The sequence below is a fragment of the Vicia villosa genome, linkage group LG6 (assembly GCF_029867415.1).
Source record: "Vicia villosa cultivar HV-30 ecotype Madison, WI linkage group LG6, Vvil1.0, whole genome shotgun sequence".
In the NCBI taxonomy this organism is placed as follows: Eukaryota; Viridiplantae; Streptophyta; class Magnoliopsida; order Fabales; family Fabaceae; genus Vicia; species Vicia villosa.
The window spans coordinates 98019139-98042380 of NC_081185.1; the positions used below are offsets into that span (position 1 = coordinate 98019139).

The following is a 23242-nucleotide window of genomic DNA, read 5'->3' on the forward strand; positions in this document are numbered from 1 at the left end:
CATAATTACTAATTAAGTTTCAACCAAATAATTGAGATGAAAAGATAAAAACACACTAAAAGCAATTTTCTATGTTTTCATTAGCATTGGCTAAATAAACACTTAATTATTTGTAAAACAAGATCATAAAACAAATTAACTTATGTCATACCATTCTAAAAAAATGCAAAGAACTAGATAGAGAGAGTCCAAACTCCAAAACAAAAAATTTCTAAACCACTAGAATGCTTATCATAAACTAAGATCATAATTAGTTCATAGAAGAAACCTCTAAAAACTCTAAGCCTTTGCTTGATATATGAAAATGAAACAATACAAAGAAATTAACTACTACTTATCTTCTCTTGTGAGCTTATCAAGAAGAGCAGTAATCAATGCATCTCTCTTTTCAGCCCTAGCTTCTTCTCTAACCCTTCTTTGTTCCTCCCTCTCTCTCCATCTTTGTTCCATCATCATCCTCTCATTCTCCAACGCTTCCATTGTTTGTCTCCACTCCATCTCCTTCATCCTCCTCTCATTCTCCCTTGCCTCAAATGCCTCCATCCATTGAGCTTCCATTTGCATTTGTTGCCTCATGAACTCCTCAAGAATCTCCTTCAAATTGTTTCCACCATCATTTCCTCCACCACCTACCACCATTTTGCCCTTCTTCTTCTTCTTTTTGCCTATGTTAGCACCCTTGTGATCTCCTTCACTCTCTTCATTTCCTAACTCTTCTTCCTCCTCGGAAGATGCATGCATTAGTCCTTTCTTCTTTGATCCTCCTTCTGCTTCTGCCCATAGCATTCTTTGCATCCTTGCACTGAATATTGCTTGAAGCTCATTGTAAAATGGAAATTGTTGCTTTGTAGCTTCTATCTCCATTGTTTCACATCCCTTTATATCTCAAAAACATAAATAAAGTGCTCATAATATAAAAATCACAACAAACATAAACACTTAGATATATATCACATATTTTAATTATAGACTAGTGCTATATAATATTCATACTTTTATTTTTTTTTGAAAAGTTTATCATCCCTTAACAAATTGAAAAGGCAAACCAAAACATAATTATATAATTGATCCACAGTAAGGTTTTAAATAACGGTCACAGTCGCGTAAAGGGTTTTGTGATTTCGGTCTGTATAAGTGTATAAGTGTTGCGATACTGATTTAAGATGAAGATAAAAGTAAGTACCTTATAGCGAGTAACAAGGTTTTTCCATTTGCACTTGCACTGTTCAGCGCTTCTATGATAACCCTTTTCCTTCATGTTGTTAGAGATAACTTCCCAAAGCTGTTTGTTTCTCTTTGTCTCCATGAAAGTTTGATCAAGCTCGGAACGGATCATGAGAAACTCCTTTGTTTCTTGGATGCTCCATTGAGGGAACCTATCTGTGACATCCATGTTAAGGCTGCTAGTTCCTATGATGTTTTGAACATGTTGTTGATGTTGTTGATGTTGTTGTTGTTGTCTTTGTTGTTGTTGATGATGTTGTTGATGTTGTTGTTGTTGTTGTTGATGTTGTTGATGTTGATGATGATGGAGATGATGACCATCCATTGAAATTGAATAAAAAAACAAAAGCAAAAGATAGATTCTAGTGAAGCTATATGTTGCAAAGTCGTGTAAGAAGAGAAGAAGAGGGTATGGTGATTTTGGCTATGGAGGAGAGAGAGAGGGGTGGAGAGAGAGAGGGAAAAGATGAGAGAGAAGGAAAAGATAGGAAGAATATATATATGTAGGTGGAGGGTAAGGTGTGAACACAAGGTGTGAATTGCTTAACATACAAGAGAAAGAAAGAAAAAAAATATGATAGTGAAATTTTCTTTTGCTTATATAGAAGAAATTTATTATCTTGTTGAAATTCTATGTATCATTCTTTTTTTTTTAATATAATTATATCATTCTTTTCAACTTTTTCTTTTTTAAGGATAACTTTACTAGGGTAATTTATCTAGTATCTAGATCTCATTTTAAAAGTTTATTATTATTTTTCTAATAATATATTTAATTATTTATGGTAGAGAAAAAGGTAGAATAAAATAATATATAGTTAAGATGATAAATAATAATATGTTGACTAAGATAATATAAATAAGTTTAGTCATATAAAATTGACAAAAAGTTATATTATAAGTATTAAAATTATTGATATTTTAATTTGTTTAGAAAATATCCCAATCTCATAAAAATAAAAATGTTTCATTTATATTTGTTCTGTTTGTCTCAGAATATTTATTCCTATATAATATCAATCTAATAATTTTTTAATACTATATATTTATTATTAATTTTCACTCTATTCAATTAATTTATTAATTATAAATGAAAATGTTTTCTCTAGTCTTTAATATAAGAAAAGTTTTTATTTATTTATTAAATATTAATTAATTTGATTTGTTATATATATATATATATATATATATATATATATATATATTAAATATATTGATTATTTTAATATGTAAAAATAAATAAATTTTTTCTTATAATAAAATTCAGAGAAAATATTAGTTTTATCTTTAAAATAAATATATTTAAATATTATTTAAAAACTGCGCAGGAGTCTAGTAAAGTTTTTTCTATTATATAATAAGAGTTATGTCTGCTTCAATGTTTAATTAATTAAATTCATATTTAAAACTCGTGTTTATATCAAAATTTAGTATAAGAACATTTTTTAAATGGTGGGAAATTATTTTCTAACATTCTTATTGAATTTATATTGAAAACTCGTGTTTTTATCATAAAATTTAATTGAAATTTATATAAATTTTCTTTTACGAAATTCACACTGAAATCTTTCTTCCCAAATTTAGTTTTGAAACCTCCTTAAATTGTGATGGATTTATTTTTAAACGTACGTTTAATTTTTTAAATTCACATAAGAAAAACTAGTGTTTCTACCTTGAAACTTCTATAAATTATGAAGAATTTTCTTCTAAATGTACCTTTAATTTACCAAAGTCACATTAAAAATTTAAGTTTTTTCAACATTTAGTATTGAAACTTCTATAAATTACGATGGATTCATTTTTAAATATACTGTTTAACATAATAAATTCACATTGAAAATTTACAAATCTATCGAAATTTAGTATTAAAACTGTAATAATTGTGGTGAGTTCATGTTTGATTTACTAAATTCACATAAAAAAAATTCGTATTTCAACCTAAAATTAGTATTACATTTGTTATAGTTTTGAAGTATACTAGGTCTTGTAGCTGTTTTGAATTTAAGTGTTCTAATTACTGTAGTTTTGGGGCTGTCTTATTTATAGTGTGATGGGGTCTGTTAGGATGCAGGTAGAAGGTGTATTTGGGGTGGCTGTTTTTTAATGTAGTTTTTATACCTTCTGTTACAGCAAAATTCATGTAATGACTTTGGTCCTCCTAGCATGCCTTGTGCTAGTGAGTTCCCTCTTCTATTTGATTCCATTTTGCCTCTTCAAAAAAAAAAAGTATTACATTTGTTATAAATTGAGGCGGATTCTCTACTAAATATACATCTATTCATTTTTGTCGCCAAATTATTAGAATTATAGATGGGAATACTTAAAAAAAAAAGAATAAGAAAACATAATAGAAAGGAAGAATAATTAATAGTGCTAAATCATAAATTTAGCTTTAATTTTTAAGATTATGGCAACCATGTGTGTTTGATTAAGTGATTAAAATTAACTTTTAATGAATTAATTATGATTAAAAAGTGAATGGAAGATAAAGTAACTAATGTTTAAATGAATATTTGTAAAGTTAATTTAAAAAACTTTTTGAAAATTTTATGCACATCATTTTTTTATAGATAGTTATATATTTTTTTAATGTTAAATATGTTTTTTGTCCCCATAAAAACAAATGATAAGTTTTGGTCCTTACAAAATTATTATGCACGTAGTTTTAGTCCTACTGTTAAATCAATGTGTATTTTTGAATGATTATTTTGCAGACATGTTTAGAATGTTTTAAAAAGTTTTTTGAAAAAAATCAACTGAAAATATAATTCCTAAATCGATATTTTCATTACTTTTATTATTATCTTTTAAAATTTGAAAAATTTATATTTAATTCTTCTCATTTTAAAAAATTATAAATTTTTGATAAATAAATAGTTTACAGTATTCTAAACATGTATAAAAAAATTATTCAAAAATTTAAAAATTAAAAGATAATTAAACAATTTTAATTTTTAAAATTGTAGATGATAGCATAAACTAAAACTACATGCATAAAAACTGAAGAAAAGTTTTTTAAGAATTAAAATTGAATGTTTATTTATTTATAGATACGAAAAATATACTTAACTTTTTTTATAAAATTATAGATAACTTTGATGAAAAATCAACTAATACAAAATAATTAATACTATAATAAAATATTTGTAATTTCAAATACTCTTTTGACAAATCAACATCAAAAAAATAACAATGGTCTAAAACAACTAGACACTATTCTCATAAGCAAAATTTTCCATTTAATCACCTACAATTAGTCTAAACCTAGGCAATGAGTTATGAGAGTTATACCTTTTTTAGAAAAAAGCAAATCATGATTAATTAATTTTTTAATTATTTTCTTAAAAACTAGGGAGACCCATAGAGTCTCATCTTTCTACGCGGAAACTCTTTCTATCTCTTTTGAAATGATTTATTTATTGCGTTCCCATTGCGTAAATGTTACGTCATGATGACGTCAAAAGTCCGATTGCGCGGTTGGTTTTTGTGTTTATCTCATTTGGTATCTGCAATCAATTCCCACTTCCAAACTTTCCTTTCTATAATGTTTTTTTTTACTAATTTGAAACTTTTACTTTCTACTTTTATTGGTAAATTTTTTAATTTTTACATCCAACTTTTTTTTATATTTGTTGTTTTAGAATATATATATATATATATATATATATATATATATATATATATATATATATATATATATATATATATATATATATATATATATATATATCATATGATTATAGCTTACAAACAAATAGAAAATTGTAAGAAAAATTTAAATATGTATATTAAAAATAACATAGCTATTTATGTTTTTAGTATATGTAAACAGTTTAGAGATTTTTTTTAGTATATACATTTATATTAATTAATTTAGTTATTTTTTTAATTAATATTTTAAATCGATGAAGTGATCAAATAAATTAAAAAGAATAATTATATTTTATTAAAAAAATTAATTAATTGGTCATCATCCTGTATATAGGTTATGGTCTTTAATATTTTGTACGTACATAAATAATATCTTCTCCTTATCAAAAGAAAATTTAAGAAGACATTAGGGGAATCAGTTGAAGAAGAAACACACGAGACACTGAGTGTCTGTTGCTTGTTTCTAAACTTATGTGTTTCAAGATAACTAGTAAAATATTTTTTTCAGTAGTTCCATGTATTGCTAAAGATCAATTTGTTGACGCTTTAATTTTATACATGTTTGTATGGCTATTTGGTTTTCGCACTTGTTGTGTGGATAATTCATGTTTTGATAGTTTCCTTGTCATGCTAGTTGGTGCATTTTAACTAAGCAAGTTTGTTTAGTTTGTTATAAGTGTTCAAGGGTTAGTTAAGTTTGTTAAGAACTATTAACCAAGTTTGTTATCATGTAAAAATACATGAAGATAGATTGTAATCAATTAACTCCCTTCAATTGAACAAGCTTTACATCATTTCCTATAAACTCATAACATTCATCCATTCTTTATCCTCAACGTACCTCATATTGCTCTAACAAATTGGTATCACAGATCATGTTTCAATTCAATTTCCTGCAAATCTACCTGTTTTCAAAGGTAAAAACTGTGATAGATAAAGTGCACAAATGAAAGTCATATTCATATTTCAGTTATGTGGTTGAAATTATGAATGATGGCAATACCTACATTCGAGGAAAATATTGCAAATGATACTCAGAGAGATTCACACAAGGAGCGTATGAAGAAAGATGGGAAAACTCGCATTCTTGATTCATTAGTGTGTAGATTCAAACAATTGTGAAAAGATCATTGAGGAAGAAACAACCAAAGGAGCATGAGATACATTAAATAAATTATAATATGGAGATGAGAAATTAAAGATGGTGAAGTTGCAAGCCTTGAAAAAACAATATGAGATGACTATAACGGAAAAAAAAGAAACAATTGCCAAATTCTTTTCAAGATTGTTATTTCTAACCAATTTGATGAATGAATATGGTGAAACAATAAGTGATTTGTAAAACATTGAGAAGGTGTTGAGAGTCTTGGCTTTAAAATTTGATTACATTATTGTATCTATGGAGGAGTCCAAGAACTTATCTGAGATGAAGTTAGAAGAACTGCAAACTTCATTGGAGGCTCATGAGATAAGACTAAAGCAAAGAAGCTCAGAAAGAAAAAAAATGTACCTGAGCAAGCACTACAACAAAAGTTCATAAAGAAATCTAACAAAGGCAAAGATAATTAGAAAATTAATTAGGCAATTGTTGATAATTCAAAGAATCCGAGTAAGCCATTCAAGAAAAGCACTTCAAACAAGAACTTAAGAAAGAAGGTTGATATAAAAGAAGGGAAATGTTATTTTTGTCAAAGATTTGGTCAATATGAAAGATATTGTTACTCCAACAAAGACTCGAGTGCAAAAGATAAGGAAGAAACTCAGTATGCACATGCATGAGGTAGTGATTCTGATGATTTTCTATTGATGGCCAACATGCAATCTAGTGATGACAAAAGTAAGATTTGTTATTTAGATTTTGGGTAAAGTAATATATGACAGAGAACAAAGACCAGTTCATCATGCTAGATGAATCAATGAAAAATGTTATATGTTTTGCAAATGATAGACATGTCCCATTTGAATGGAAGGGAAACATAAACGTGGTAAGAAAGGATGATCAAAAGGTTGTGATTTGTGATGTGCTATTTGTGCCTTCAATGAAAAATAACTTGATAAGCATAGTTCAATTACTTACAAATGTATATTATGAAGATGGAAAATAATCAAATGAAAGTGTATGATGCAAAAGGAATATTGATCTTGGAAGCACCACTAGCAAACAAAAACACTTTGAAGATTGATCATCAATGTCTTGCCTCAAGTTTGAAAGATGATAAAAATTATGGCATATAGGTATGACCGCCTAAACTTTAGAAGCCTAAGCATGATTAATATGAAGAAGATGGTGTATGTTATCCCTTAGATAAAGGATCCAAGTCACGTCTATGAAAAATGTTGCAAAGATAAACAAGTAAGGAAGTCATTCAAACACGACTTGCCTATAAATTTAAAGCATAAACTAGAGTTTGTCCATTATAATATGTGTGTACCATTTGAAGTAATATCAAATATATGTAACTACTAATTTTTAACCTTCATAGATAAACTCACTAGATTTATATGGATATATCTAATTGAGAAGAAGAGTGATGTATTCGCCTAGTTCAAGAAATTTAAACTGTTGGTTGAAGAACAAATTGAGTGCACCATTAAAAATTGAGAACTCGTGGTGGAGTTGAATATATCTCTAGTGAATTTTTCAATTTCTATGAATATTAAGGGATAGACATGTCACACTTGAATGGAAGAGAAACATAAATGTCTTAAGAAAGGATGGTCAAAAGGTTGTGGTTTGTGATATGCTATTTGTGCCTTCAATGACAAGTAACTTGATAAGCATAGATAAATTACTTACAAATGTATATTATGAATATGGAAAATAATCAAATGAAAGTATATGATGCAAAAGGAAGATTGATCTTGGAAGCACCACTAGCAAACAAAAACACTTTGAAGATTGATCATCAATGTCTTGCCTTAACTGTGAAAGGTGATAAAAATTATGGCATATAGGTATGACCACCTAAATTTTTGAAGCCTAAGCATGCTTAATATGAAGAATATGGTGTATGGTATCCCTTAGATAAAGGATCCAAGTCAGGTCTATGAAAAATTTTGCAAAACTAAACAAGCAAGGAAGTCATTCAAATACGACTTGCCTATAAAGTCAAAGCAGAAACTAGAGCTTGTCCATTATAATATGTGTGTACCATTTGAAATAAGATCAAATCTATGTAACTAATAATTTTTAACCTTCATAGATAAACTCACTAGATTTATGTGGATATGTCTGATTGAGAAGAAGAGTGATGTATTGACCTAATTCAAAAAATTTAAACTGCTGGTTGAAAAACAAAGTGACTGCCCCACTAAAATTTGAGAACTCGTGGTGGAGTTGAATATATCTCTAGTGAATTTGTCAAGTTCTATGAAGATTAAGGTGTATACCATGCAATTATAGCACCCTAGACACCACAACACAATGGAATAGAAGAAAGAAAGAACAGAAGTGTTCGGATATGGCCAGAAGCATGTTAAAAGTAAAATATATGCCAAAGAGATTTTTGAGTGAGGAAATTTTAACAACAAAAAAATGTTGCACAATACACAATATGAAGCCTGAACAGGTTTGAAGCCAAGAGTTGGTCACTTCAAGGTGTTTGGATCACTATGTTTTAGGCATGTACCTAAAAAATTAAGAAGAAAGCTAGATGATAGAAGTCAAGTTATGATCTTCATAAATTATCACTTAAGTGATGCTTACAAATTGTTTTCACCAAATGAGAATAAGTTTGTGATCGATAGATATTTATGTTAGAACAAGATTTGTTCTGATCAATTATCTTAGTTTTGATGATAACAATAATATGAATTTTGCTTAAGATAATATGGTACTCTAATCCAATGCAATTTCCCTTTCAGGAAATATATATAAAGAGTACGCATAATTCAGCGCTCAGAAGCTTTGTCTCAAGGGTTCAGCATGCAACATCAGAACATGGTCTGGCAAGACATCAGAAGATGGTCGAAGCAGAATCAGAACATGGGTCTATGGAAGCATCAGAAGAACATGAGATCAGAAGCACTGAAGCTCAGAAGATGGTATCACGCAACAGAAGCACTTCAAGGTCAGAAGATCAGAAGATGCTATGCACCAAGCTGTTTGACTCTGATGATATTCAAACGTTGTATTCACAAACATCAGATCAGAAGAAAGTACAAGTGGCAAGCTACGCTGACTGACAAAAGGAACGTTAAAAGCTACTAAAGGCTACGTCAGTAGACACAGCGTGAACAAGGCTCGAGGTAGTTGACAAAAGCGTATAACATTAAATGCGATGCTGTACGGAACACGCAAAGCATTAAATGCATTCAACGGTCATCTTCTCCAACGCCTATAAATATGAAGTTCTGATGAGAAGCAAGGTTAACGAATTCTACATCTATTCTGTGAATATCAACTTGCTGAAACTCTGTTCAAATCAAAACTCAGAATCTTCATCTTCATCAAAGCTCACTACATTGCTTTTGTAATATATTAGTGAGATTAAGCTTAAACGATTAAGAGAAATATCACAGTTGTGATTATCGCTTTTAAGAAGCATTTGTAATACTCTTAGAATTGATTACATTAAGTTGTAAGGAACTAGAGTGATCGTGTGGATCAGAATACTCTAGGAAGTCTTAGGAGTGAACTAAGCAGATTGTAACTAGAGTGATCGTGTTGATCAGTAGACTCTAGAAAAGTCTTAGAGGGTATCTAAGCAGTTGTTCCTGGAGTGATCAGTGTGTGATCAGAAGACTCTGGAAGACTTAGTTGCTGACTAAGTGGAAAACCATTGTAATCCGTGCTATTAGTGGATTAAATCCTCAGTTGAGGTAAATCATCTCTGCGGGGGTGGACTGGAGTAGTTTAGTTAACAACGAACCAGGATAAAAATAACTGTGCAATTTATTTTTATCTGTCAAGTTTTTAAAGCTACACTTATTCAAACCCCCCCTTTCTAAGTGTTTTTCTATCCTTCAATTGGCATCAGAGCGCCGGTTCTAAGGTGCAAGCACTTAACCGTGTTTAGAAAAGATTCAGGAAGAGAAAAACGCTTCAGTAAAAGATGGTTGATGAAAGTGAAAAGTCTACACCTACACCTGCATCTACATCTGGCTCTGCTGAGCAATACAACGGTAACAATGGTTATACTAGACCGCCGGTATTTGATGGTGAAAACTTTGAATACTGGAAAGATAAACTGGAAAGTTACTTTCTTGGTCTAGATGGTGATCTATGGGATCTTCTGATGGATGGTTACAAACATCCAGTAAATGCCAGAGGCGTAAAGCTGACAAGGCAAGAAATGGATGATGATCAGAAAAAGCTTTTCAGGAATCATCATAAATGCAGAACTGTTTTGCTGAATGCTATCTCTCATGTTGAATATGAGAAGATATCTAACAGGGAAACGGCTTATGACATATACGAGTCCTTGAAAATGACTCATGAAGGAAATGCTCAAGTCAAGGAGACTAAAGCTCTAGCTTTAATCCAGAAGTATGAAGCCTTCAAGATGGAGGATGATGAAGACATTGAAAAGATGTTTTCAAGATTTCAAACTCTTACTGCTGGATTGAGAGTTCTTGACAAGGGATACACCAAGGCTGATCATGTAAAGAAGATCATCAGAAGCTTACCCAGAAGATGGGGTCCTATGGTGACTGCATTCAAGATTGCAAAGAATCTGAATGAAGTTTCTCTGGAAGAGCTTATCAGTGCCTTGAGAAGTCATGAAATAGAGCTGGACGCAAATGAGCCTCAAAAGAAAGGTAAGTCTATTGCATTAAAATCTAATATCAAGAAATGCACTAACGCTTTTCAGGCTAGAGAAGAAGATCCTGAAGAATCAGAATCTGAAGAAGAAGATGAACTGTCCTTAATCTCCAGAAGGCTAAATCAACTCTGGAAGACCAAGCAGAGGAAGTTCAGAGGCTTCAGAAGTTCAAAGAAATTTGAACGTGGAGAATCTTCTGATGACAGAAGATTTGACAAGAAGAAGGTCATGTGCTATGAATGCAATGAGCCTGGACACTACAAGAATGAATGTCCAAATCTTCAGAAGGAAAATCCCAAGAAGAAGTTTCATAAGAAGAAAAGTCTTATGGCAACCTGGGATGAGTCAGAAGATGATTCAGACTCTGAAGATGAGCAGGCCAACTGTGCGCTGATGGCGACAGAAGATGACGGATCAGAATCTACATCAGAATCAGATTCTGAAGAGGTATTTTCTGAACTTACTAGAGATGAGTTAGTTTCCGGTCTAACTGAACTTCTGGAACTCAAGTCTCAGATTAGTCTCAAATACAAAAAGCTGAAAAAGCTATTTGAATTTGAAACAAAGAAGCTTGAGTTGGAAAATTCTGAATTAAAAGAAAAACTTTTAAAATTATCCAATAATGTTGGATCTCCCTCTGATTCAGAAAAATCCACTCCTAGTCTAAACCATATTCTGAAAGAATATGATTTAAGTTTCAGGAAGTTCCTATCTAGAAGTATTGGCAGAAGTCAGCTAGCTTCTATGATATATGCTGTGTCTGGAAACAAAAGAGTTGGCATTGGTTTTGAGGGTGAAACCCCATACAAACTTGAACCTGTTGATGAAATGAAAATCACATACAAGCCATTGTATGATCAGTTCAAGTATGGCCACTCCCATGATATTAGGCACACTTCACATGCTCAAAGCTTTCACATAACACACACCAAAAAGCATGTGACACAACCTAGGAAATATCATGAAACTCACATTAAGAATTATCATGCTGTTCCTCCTTCTGCTTACAATGTTAAACCTAAGTTCAATCAGAACTTGAGGAGAACTAACAAGAAAGGACCCAAGAAAATGTGGGTACCAAAGAAAAAGACTATTTCTTTTGCAGATTCTCTTGGCGACAAGGAAGATAAAAATCAACATGACATGTCACCTGGATTCAAGTTGGTCTCAACACTTGAAGGGAAGAAAGATTGTCTTCCAAGTTCTGGTTCTTAAATCTGTTGAAGAAACTATGTTTGTAGGAATTCAGAAAAGAAAGTTTATTAGTCTTGGAACCATCTGTTTTGTTTGTCTCTAAAGCATTGATGTTTCATTCTTGATTATTCTGAATGCTCTAAATGCTACAGAATATACAACATTGAAACATTGATTGTGGACGAATCAATAAACATCTGTTTTGATGATAAACTTGTTTCTGATGAAACAAAGAGCTTAAGAATTTCTGCAGATACAGTTTTGTCTTATCAGAAGCTGCAGAACAAAGAAGTGAACCTCCAGAAGCTGTGTATATCAGAAGTAATGGATCAGAAGATCATTCAAATTTATATCAGCACACTTCAGAAGGAGTGTTTCCAGAAGAGAAACTTGATTAGATCAGAAACAGTGATCAGAATCTGAAGGCGTAAAGTCTATTCTGAAATTTACAGCTGTCATCTATTATCTGATGGTGAACACGTGTCTGTACGGTTTGTACAAAGCGTGCAGTTGAAAAGACGCCGACCTAGGTAACTGTATTAAATCATTTCATTTACTGTGTTCTCTCTCCTAATGTCATTTCTCATTAAATGCATAATGATTTTTTTTTATTTAAATCTTTTAAATAACCCGCTTCATCTTCATTCCCTCTTTTTTCTCTCTTTCTCTCTATTTTGTGCATTCACTTTGTTGCATCTCTCTTCAAACCCTAGTTCTCTGATTTGATCTCAAAGCATTATCATCATGAACTCTTCCTCTTGTTCATCTTCCTCAAAAGAGAGACCTACTTCTTCACAAATCCGTCTACGAAGTTATAAAGATGCTCCTTTGAAAACTTGCTTGATACCCACGAAGGACTTGGAGGTTTTATGTGAAACTGCTGTGGACATCAACAACCTTAAAGCTAATGGCTTTCAGTGTGATGCAAGAATCTTTGAGCAAGGATGGTCTAATTATCTTGATAGATTGGTTGGTCCAATTTATCCTGAACTTGTGAAGGATTTTTGGGTACACGCAACGGTTACACCAACTGCCATCATTTCATTTGTGCTAGGGCATGAAGTGGTTATCACTGAGAAGCTCATCAGGAAGCTGTACAATCTTGATGATGAAGAAGGTTGGTCTGGTCTTCAACCCAATACAGTTGACTGGACTCCAGTTGAAAAACTAATCTCCACGGTTTTTGGAATTGATTCTCATAACACAGGCACCTTAAGGCCTTTCTATAAAGTATGGGCTGAGATAATTCTGGGTTCTCTTCATCATAGAAAAAGGATGCTCTTCTCCTCCTACATCAGTCCGACTCACAAGTACACTCTTTTCTGCATTGGCAAAAAGATAGAGATCAACATCTCTCATATTCTGTTTGAGAATCTGAAAACATCTATCTTTGAATCAAGAGAAGATGAAAGGGCGAAGTACCCTCATATTCCAAGAACAACCATTCCTTTCGGAAGAATGATTTCAGACATTCTGATTGAAAGCAAAGTTGTGGACTCTATCAGAAATCGCAATGCATCGCATTCTCTTGGAGTAATTCAAGGTCCCATCTTCAATGGTGTTGATTTGTTCAGACTGGAACTCATTAAGAATGTACCCTTCGTGTGCACAAGCTTTCCTGACATTCTGTCAAGAAGAATTGCTGTTGAAGGATTCATCTCCTTGTTTCATAAAGAACTTGATCATGTTGTCAAGCTTTACTTGGAAGATTGTGTTAGGAAGCAATCAGACGTTGATCCTGCTTGGATCCGTGGCAGAGTACTCCCATCCAAAGATGATATTCTGAAGAAGGATAAAAAGGAACGACAGGAAAGGCTAAAAAGAAAGGCACAAGAAGATGAGGCTGAGAGAGCCAAGAAGTTGAGGGTCACCTATGATCCTGACAAGGTGGACTCTAAAGAACGAAGAGATAAAAGGATCAGAGATTCCTTTCGCAGAACCAGATCTTCTTCTTCTTCTGTACAAATCTCCAGAAAGGTCTTTACTCCACCTCCTCCTATCCCTAAACCATCTTTCCAATCACCTCCATCTGAACCAAAAGTAAACTTCACCTTACCAAATCCTTCTCCATCATCCGTCTCCTCTCCCATTCTAAACCCCACACCTTTAAGTATTCTTCCCCCAACTCCTTCTGATAAATCTCTCTCACCAATTCCCTTTACAAACACTCCATCCTCGTCTCAATCCATCATTTCTGATATTCCATCCTCATCAATCATTCTCTCAGATATCCCCTCTTCCTCATCCACCGTACCTCCAACTTCTATATCTCATCCCTTACCTACCGAAAAATCCGAACCTTACTGTCTTCTCTATCCTGACTACAAATTCACCTTCAATCCGCCTGAACCTGAACCCTATACCTACCTGGAACTTTTCAGACTTGAGGTGATTAGCAGTCTAGACCTTCTGAAGGATGCATTCCTAAATGGTCTGGATGATGTTTCTACAAGAAATCTCTGGAGAAGATTTCGCAAGGTTTTTCAAGTAGAAGCAATGGGAGTACAGAAAAGACTAGTGGCTGCTGCCCCTGGTTATCCTGGTTACCTTCTGGAGGAAGATAATGGTATATACTACCATCCTCTCAGAAATTGTGTTGCTGCTGAGGAGAAGCCCTTTGTGGATGAATTGGAAGTATTAAGACTGGCTGCTGAAATGGAAGCAAATCCATGCAGGGATATTGTTATCTTTGTTCCTGATTATCCTGTTCTGCTAGGAGATTTCAAGACTCTCTTTGACTATCTGAGGGAAAACTCGTCTGAGAAAGATCCAAACTTGGTCATTCCAGAAGTTGTTGACCCACCAGAAGTTGAAGGTCCTTCTGCTCCAAGGAATCTAGCTGCCATTCTTCAGGCACTTGAGAATGGAGACTCGGAAATTCCTGCTGCAGAATATGGAGATGCTTCTATGCAAGAAGCAGATGCTGAAGATCATGTTGCTAAAACTGTTCCTGTTGAGGAAATCCCTACAAATGATCTATCTATGGAAGCTGCAGATCAACATGCCATTCCTGTGGTTGAAAGCGGTGAAGCTTCTTCTGATGAATCTTCTCGTCTTGCAAGGACTCTAGAAGAAATTCAGAAGAGACAGGATGAGCAAAGCTCACTCAATGATCAGTATAGTGCTTTCATGGTGAGGCAAGAAGGACACAACAATATGGTTCAAGAGATGCTGACCAAGATCTTGTCAAGACTAGGGCCATCTTAGTTTGAGTCTGTGTTGTTTCTTTCTTCTCGTTGCATCTGTCTTTGTGCATCTGATCTTTCATATCTTCATGTACTTCTGTACCTGCTGTTTGCACTTCAATGAAATCATCTTCTTTCTCCGTGTGTTTCATTTTTCGTTTTATGCATCTGAATCTTTTGAAATATTCGTTTTGATGTTATGACAAAAAGGGGGAGAAGATAAATGATAAATGATTTGATTAAATCTATCAGTTGCTGGGTAAAGCTCCCACACATTTACTAACAAGAACTGCAAGTTCTATATGGTTTAAGTGTTTTGCAGGTATAAAGAAGTGAAGAGAATCTTCAAAGCAAACACAGAAGCAAAACCATGGAAACTGAAGCAAGCCGAGTGCTGTCAAGCTTCAGAGATCAGAAGCAAGAAAGAAGAATGAATCAGAAGCACTGATAATAGAATTTGATCCATATTTGTCTATTTGATTTGACAAAATTCTATTTGCTCTGATATATTGTTTGCTCTGATACATATAATGTTATGGCTCTGATACATATAATGTGTTCAAACATATATTTTATGTTCTAACTCGTTCATGCTGACTTTTGTCGTTTAGTTTTTGTTCTGTAACATTTCAGGATGTAGAGATGCTCAGATGATGCTCTGGTACATTCAACAATGTTCTGATACAAATCTAGCATGAAGTGAGGTTGGTAGAAATTCAAGCTCTGAAGCTATCCGAGGGAAGCAGAAATTCAAAGCTGTGAATGTTCTAAAGATCCAGAAAACTCAAGTTCTGAAGCTGTCCTGAATGAAAGCAGAAATCAGAAGCTGTGAATGTTCAGAAGATCAAAGAAATTCAAGTTCTGAAGCTGTCCTAGATGGAAGCAGGAATCAGAAGTTGTGAGTGTTCTAGGGATCTAAGGAAATTCTAGTTCTGAAGCTGTCCTATGGAAGCAGAAGTCAGAAGCTAAGAATTCTCTAAAGACAGAAGCTTATATGATCGTCTCTACCGAAATAATCAGGGAAGTCTTTTATTAAAGTTCTTCGAGTATTTATTTCTGGGGGAGATTATTTATCTCAGGGGGAGATTGTTAATCTCAGGGGGAGACATATTCATATGCTTATGCTATAGCTGTGTAATTTGTCTTTTGCCGTCTATTCTTTCTGATCGCAAATTCATATCATTTATATATGTTTTTGTCATCATCAAAAAGGGGGAGATTGTTAGAACAAGATTTGTTCTGATCAATTATCTTAGTTTTGATGATAACAATAATATGAATTTTGCTTAAGATAATATGGTACTCTAATCCAATGCAATTTCCCTTTCAGGAAATATATATAAAGAGTACGCATAATTCAGCGCTCAGAAGCTTTGTCTCAAGGGTTCAGCATGCAACATCAGAACATGGTCTGGCAAGACATCAGAAGATGGTCGAAGCAGAATCAGAACATGGGTCTATGGAAGCATCAGAAGAACATGAGATCAGAAGCACTGAAGCTCAGAAAATGGTATCACGCAACAGAAGCACTTCAAGGTCAGAAGATCAGAAGATGCTATGCACCAAGCTGTTTGACTCTGATGATATTCAAACGTTGTATTCACAAACATCAGATCAGAAGAAAGTACAAGTGGCAAGCTACGCTGACTGACAAAAGGAACGTTAAAAGCTACTAAAGGCTACGTCAGTAGACACAGCGTGAACAAGGCTCGAGGTAGTTGACAAAAGCGTATAACATCAAATGCGATGCTGTACGGAACACGCAAAGCATTAAATGCATTCAACGGTCATCTTCTCCAACGCCTATAAATATGAAGTTCTGATGAGAAGCAAGGTTAACGAATTCTACATCTATTCTGTGAATATCAACTTGCTGAAACTCTGTTCAAATCAAAACTCAGAATCTTCATCTTCATCAAAGCTCACTACATTGCTTTTGTAATATATTAGTGAGATTAAGCTTAAACGATTAAGAGAAATATCACAGTTGTGATTATCGCTTTTAAGAAGCATTTGTAATACTCTTAGAATTGATTACATTAAGTTGTAAGGAACTAGAGTGATCGTGTGGATCAGAATACTCTAGGAAGTCTTAGGAGTGAACTAAGCAGATTGTAACTAGAGTGATCGTGTTGATCAGTAGACTCTAGAAAAGTCTTAGAGGGTATCTAAGCAGTTGTTCCTGGAGTGATCAGTGTGTGATCAGAAGACTCTGGAAGACTTAGTTGCTGACTAAGTGGAAAACCATTGTAATCCGTGCGATTAGTGGATTAAATCCTCAGTTGAGGTAAATCATCTCTGCGGGGGTGGACTGGAGTAGTTTAGTTAACAACGAACCAGGATAAAAATAACTGTGCAATTTATTTTTATCTGTCAAGTTTTTAAAGCTACACTTATTCAAACCCCCCCTTTCTAAGTGTTTTTCTATCCTTCAATTTACAAGTAGATGAAGGCAAGATTTGGAATTGGACTTATAGGCATTCAACCATAAATAAGAGTATAATGAAGTTTAATAAGATGTTTACCTCCTTCAATAGGTTCATCTCGAGGTTATCCCATCATGCAGTTTTGTTCTATAAGTTATTGAGGGAAAAGTTATAATTCGATTGGACCCCAGAGTACAAGCGATAATTCACATAATTAAAGGCAGCTTTATCAACACCATAAGTTATGTCTAGGCCGTTATCTAAAGAAAATTTATTCCTCTATCTCAATTTGTTTATTGAAGTGGTTAGCCCCGTTCTCATATAAGAAATGGGCGTTACACAGTGTCTACTAAATTTCATATCCAAAGCTCTAGCATGCCCATAAATGTGATATCAAAAGATCACATAAATCGTGTTGGCCTTGATCACGGCTTTGAGCAAGTTATGACAGTACATTTTTGCACAAACAATCATCGCTCATATTGACCAAACTCTTAAACAAGTCCTCTCTCGTACTAACATCGTGAGACAAATAATGAAATGGCCAATCAAAATATCCAAGTACAAATTTCTCTTTGATCCAGGGAAAGCTTTAAAGGTCTAAGTGTTGGCAATCTTTATTTTGGAAATGACACCGGCTACTCGAGAATCGTGAAGGAGGTAGATCGTCTTTAGAAATAAATCTTCTAATAATATGGAAAGCTGGGGTCTGGCTCATCTTTTAGAGCGAAGCAAGGATGGTGTTTGAAGTATCCTTATGCTTTGAATTCACCACAACTAATAACCAAGTAGAGTATGAATCCTTTATTAAATGTCTCACGGTAGCCTCAATAATAGTAGTATAGGTAGTCAAGTTGCGAACAAATTCACAAGTAGTAGTAACGTAACTCAAGAAAGAAGCATAAACCAAAGACCCCTTACTGCAGAAATATGTCACCCTGACATGAAAATATAACCATATTAAAATCTCTTAAGATTGTACACTTCTCGCATGAGCAAAAAATAAAAGCGAATGTCATGTCTAAGCTCACAAGGACCTCGAACATTAATCATTTCTTTATACAGGAAATATTGGGTAAGCCTAGCATCAAAATTTCAGAGATGATAGTTGTAACGCCCCGGGATGCTTTCAGGATTACCGACTAACCCCTCAAACCAACATCTGTAGTACTCTACAGCAACCTCATTGAAAATATATATATATATATATATATATATATATATATATATATATTATTCTGGTTTTGTGAAATAGAGTGGGATGGTGAGAAAAGAGTTTTAAAAGTGTGTGTTTTCCAAGACATCACATCTTATGCCTACATACCTCTTAAGTTCAATAGGGAAGTCAGAGCATTTGTAGTTCCCCTTAAAAGGAAAATAAAGAGACAAAGTGACAAAAATCTTTTTAGATGTTGAGCTTTAACAATACACAACAAGTTTTTAAAATGCTAAGCTTTAACAATACTTAACCAGTTTTAAAAGGAGTTAAGCTTTAAAATACAAGGCAAGGATGATTTAAAAGAGTGGTGGTTAAGCTTTAAAAAAATACAAAACCAAGGGTTGATTTAAAAAGGTTGAGCTTTAACAATATAAAACCAAATTTAAAACAGGGGGAAAGTGCTAAGCTTTAACAATACGAAGCACAAAGTAAAAGAGGAGGAAAAGAGAGTGAGTATCTTGACCATTTTAGTCAATAAAATCCCAATCCTTTGGATTTTTAAGCAGTAATAAGGAAACAAACATATCAAGCATGCATTAAGGTAAATATCTCAAGTGGTAGGTGAGACATGATATGTGTATCATGGACACAATCAAAGACGAGTTAGGATATCAATGTATATAAACAACTCAAGCAAAAAAGGTTGATGAATTAAATGGGTGACATACCTCAAGATCATATCATGTATGTATGAGTATGTTGTCTGACCAAATGAATATCTCATATATATGGAGTTGGTCAATAATATGTACAAGGACAATAACATAACCAAATAATATGATACAAGGATGTATATCAACAAGCATGTATACAAATGAATAAACAAAGAGTGATCATGGCAACAAGTTAATATTAACATGATATTGCAACAAAATCAAAGGGTAAGATCAAAGGATCACACAATTAGGGTTTTAGCATATGTATACTAAATCTATCCACCTGGAAATAAGTTAAACCCTAAGTAAAATTTAATGGGGGATCATGTTATCATATTCAAAAGAAGCTAACTTTAATCCTAAGGGAATCACACAAGTTCAATTAATACATTTGGTGAAGAAAACATTTGAAAATATTTGATTAAAAGGCCTTTTAAAAGACATAAAAAGTACTATTTTTTATTTCATTAAAAGATGATTAATTAAATAACATTTTTAGATTTTTAAAATATATTCACAAAATAAATAACATAAATGAAGAGTGTATAAAAAATCAAGAAAAAAAATATTCTTCTAGGTTAAATAAATATTTGAAGTTGTGAAATAAAATGATAAAAAAAACTAGTATTAAAAATTTGTTTTGGCACCAGAAAGGCTTGAACTTACGCCCTTCACTTTACAAGCCCAAATCCATGACCATCAAGCCACGTGCTTGTTATGATCATAAGGCGCCTTCACTAAATAAAATAGCAAAACAAGTGGTAAATGCTTTTAAAATCAAAACAACACAAAAAATGGCCTGAGGGGGGTTCGAACCCACGCCCTCAAGTATAACAACAACCCTCCTTGACTAGCGGTGCTACGCTCTCATCCATTAAACATATGCCTCACAATAATATAATATAATATAAAAAAATGTCTAAAATTTCCCCACCATTTGAACTTCATTTTCAACCTTGGATTTTCCATTGATTTCAAAAAATGAAAACTTTCAATTCTCAACCATTTTGAAAAGTGTAAACATGAAAGTATTGCAATTTTTCACCATGAATCCAACCATATATCACTCATGAATTTATTTTAATTGTATCTCAAGAATTTATCAGAAAATCGTATGAACCGTAATTCTTAAAAACAAAATTAAATAATGAATATCAATGATAAAAGAAAATTGAGGGATTTTGATCCTCACATGATTCTGAACAAGATAGAATCGAGCTTTACTCAAAATGGTACCTTAGACATAAAGTCCAAAGTTAGAGAAACTTACCTCTAAAGTGAGAATTAAATATTTTATTAGAGCACTTTTGGAGGTGTTGTGATGATCTGGATACTTCAATAAACTCTCAGGAAGCTTTTGCAATGTCTGTTTTGGATTGAAAGTGCCTCAATTCCTCTTGACAATTCAAGTTGTAGAGCTGGAAAGATGAATTTGGGAGAGGTTAAGGAAGGTGTTACAGTTGGTGTTTGATGGTTGTAACTGCTTCTATATGGTTTATGAAATGTGTTTGGATGATTTGTTTTCAAGAAACTTGCAGGGAGAAGGGAATTTGAAAGTTTGGTTTGAGAGCTTGCAAAAATAGAAGTTATATGCAAATTCTGGTGTGTTGAGTTCTGAGGCTTGGCTCTCTATTTATATAGGTTTCATATGGTCCATGTAACTTACAGAAATCCATCTTAGTTCATATGGAATGATGGTTTGGTCATTTGGTTTCAAATTGCATAAAAATGCATGTTTGATTATGATGAAAAGATGGAGTCATTTAGGGACCTTTGGCCATGCTTTCTGCAATTAGGAGGTTGCTTCTGAGTGTTTAGATATTGTATGATCGGATTATAAGCAAAGTGCATGCTTGAATGAAAAGTTATTGGCATAAAGCTTGCTTTATCAAAATGGCTATGGAGCTTTTTGCCAATTCATCCCTAAATGGTATCATAAGTTGGATAAAGCCTATAATATTTATGTAATGCATTAAGGATCTGTGTAATTGCTCAATTATTTTGATATTTTCAAGTTATAGGACCTGTAAAGTGAGATCTTGTGGTATGGCTTTGGTTTTGACTTGGTTTAGAACATGAACATGGCCTTGAGAATAGCTTTCATGGTGCCTTCTTCTTAAATTCGAAACTCCTAGCTCACACATGCTATGAACGAGTTCTTGTACTATTTGGAAAGCCCTGAATATCCTCTACAACTTTGGTGTTTGGTGTTTTCTCAAATTCACAAGGGACCTTTGTTGAAAATGGCCTCAAAGTTGTGTATTTTTAAGGAATCAAAGTTCTCTAGAAAATTTTCTAAGTGTTGGTAATTGAGACACCAAATTCATAGCCTCATAACTCAAAATTTATGCATCTTTTGGGAATTCTTCCTCATCGACAAAGATGTTGCATGTAATTTTCTCTTTAATCTGATCTTTGGAGCATGAAAAATGGTGACTATGTGAAGAAGTTTTGAGCTTCCAAAGTTGAGTACTTGGACATGAAATTTTTGTAGCCTTGGTGAATTTTCCAATTTTTCCCTTTTGCCCCTTTTGCAAGTAACCTTAAATTTCTTGATCAAATTGTTCCATCAAACATTTTTTATGATCCTTGACCTTAAAAGTCCATAGTTAACCAAAATTCCTAAAATTCAAAGTTGATCCTGTATAGTTGACTTTTGTTAGTTGAATTGCATTCTCCCCAATATCAATTGAATCGAGATCTTATAGCCAAATGGATGATATGAGTAGGCTATGATGAAGCTTTTGTGATCCTTGAATCATGACTTGAGCCATAAGACCATGCTTTGACCAAAAGTCAACTTCCTCAAAGAATCAGGTTAAAAACCCTAGTTGGTGTACCAGATAAATTTGAAAATTGTTGACCTTGAGTTAAAGCTTTCTTGTTTGAACATAGTTTGGTTCTACATCTGTGAAATAGTTTTGATGATAACAAACACATATTTTTAATAAGGACAAATATGCACTATAATCGCTTGTTTTACTATGCAAAAGTTCTAAAGTATTTTAAGAAGAAATATAAAGAAAATAAATTGATTTCTCATAAACAAAAGGCTGAATCAAGAGATGTTTACGGATAAGGAACTCTAAGCATTGAGAGAAGTACACAAGAATAAGAAGTTCTGAAGACAAACTCTGATACCTTAAACTCTGATATCGTAAACGCTTCTAGCACCAAAGCTGCACCTTTTTGTTTGAAGATCAGAAAAACGTTACTTTATTCAATGCATGATTTTGTTGTGTAGCAGCTGGAAATTTAAAAGGGACATAATCCTCGTTTTTGGAAATATAATTAATCAGCATTTCATCAAGTTTCTAAAACAAAAATGCTTGTCTCCCAACAGATCAAAAAGTCCTCCTACATAAAAAAGTATTTGTTGAAGAATTGGAAATTGATCTCATGCACGCAAAAGCAAAAAGAGCGCTCAACTATACTCATATTTTGTTATCTCTTATTTTGTGATTTAATTTAGTGTATATATCACAGTTGTGATACAACTTATTAGAAGCATTTTTGTAACATACATAAAAAGTATTATTTTGTAATTGTTGTTCCTTGAGAAGACGTTGACGGTTGTCTTTGTGAATTTGTTATCAAGTTTGATTAGTGGATTAAGACCTCGTAAGAGAGAGGCAAAATCACCTTAACAGGGTGGACTGGAGTAGTTTGAGTTTAAACGAACCAGGATAACCAAACGTGTCTTTAAGTTTTAATTTGTTAAAAACTCGTTCCAACCCCCTTATTATGTTTTTCGTTTCTTCAATTGGTATCAGAGCGCCTGGTTCTGGGTGCATACACTTAATCGTGTCAAAAAAAGATCCTAATAGAAAAACACTATGACGGAACCAGCTAAAAACAACAACGATGATAACTATGACGATAGAGATAAAATCAGTGGTAGACCACCAATATTCGATAGAGA

General features: G+C 33.0%; 1 protein-coding gene across 1 annotated transcript; it reads right to left on the bottom strand.

The window, feature by feature from the left end:
• Nucleotides 1-210: 210 nt before the first annotated feature.
• Nucleotides 211-1740, bottom strand: LOC131611935 (trihelix transcription factor GT-3b-like). The gene is made up of 2 exons (XM_058883761.1): nt 1184-1740; nt 211-876 (listed from the first exon to the last, which is right to left on the bottom strand). The coding sequence occupies exons 1-2, from the start codon at nt 1547-1549 to the stop codon at nt 331-333; spliced, it is 912 nt and encodes a 303-aa protein (XP_058739744.1). The 5' UTR covers nt 1550-1740; the 3' UTR covers nt 211-330.
• Between the last annotated feature and the right edge of the window lie 21502 nt (nt 1741-23242).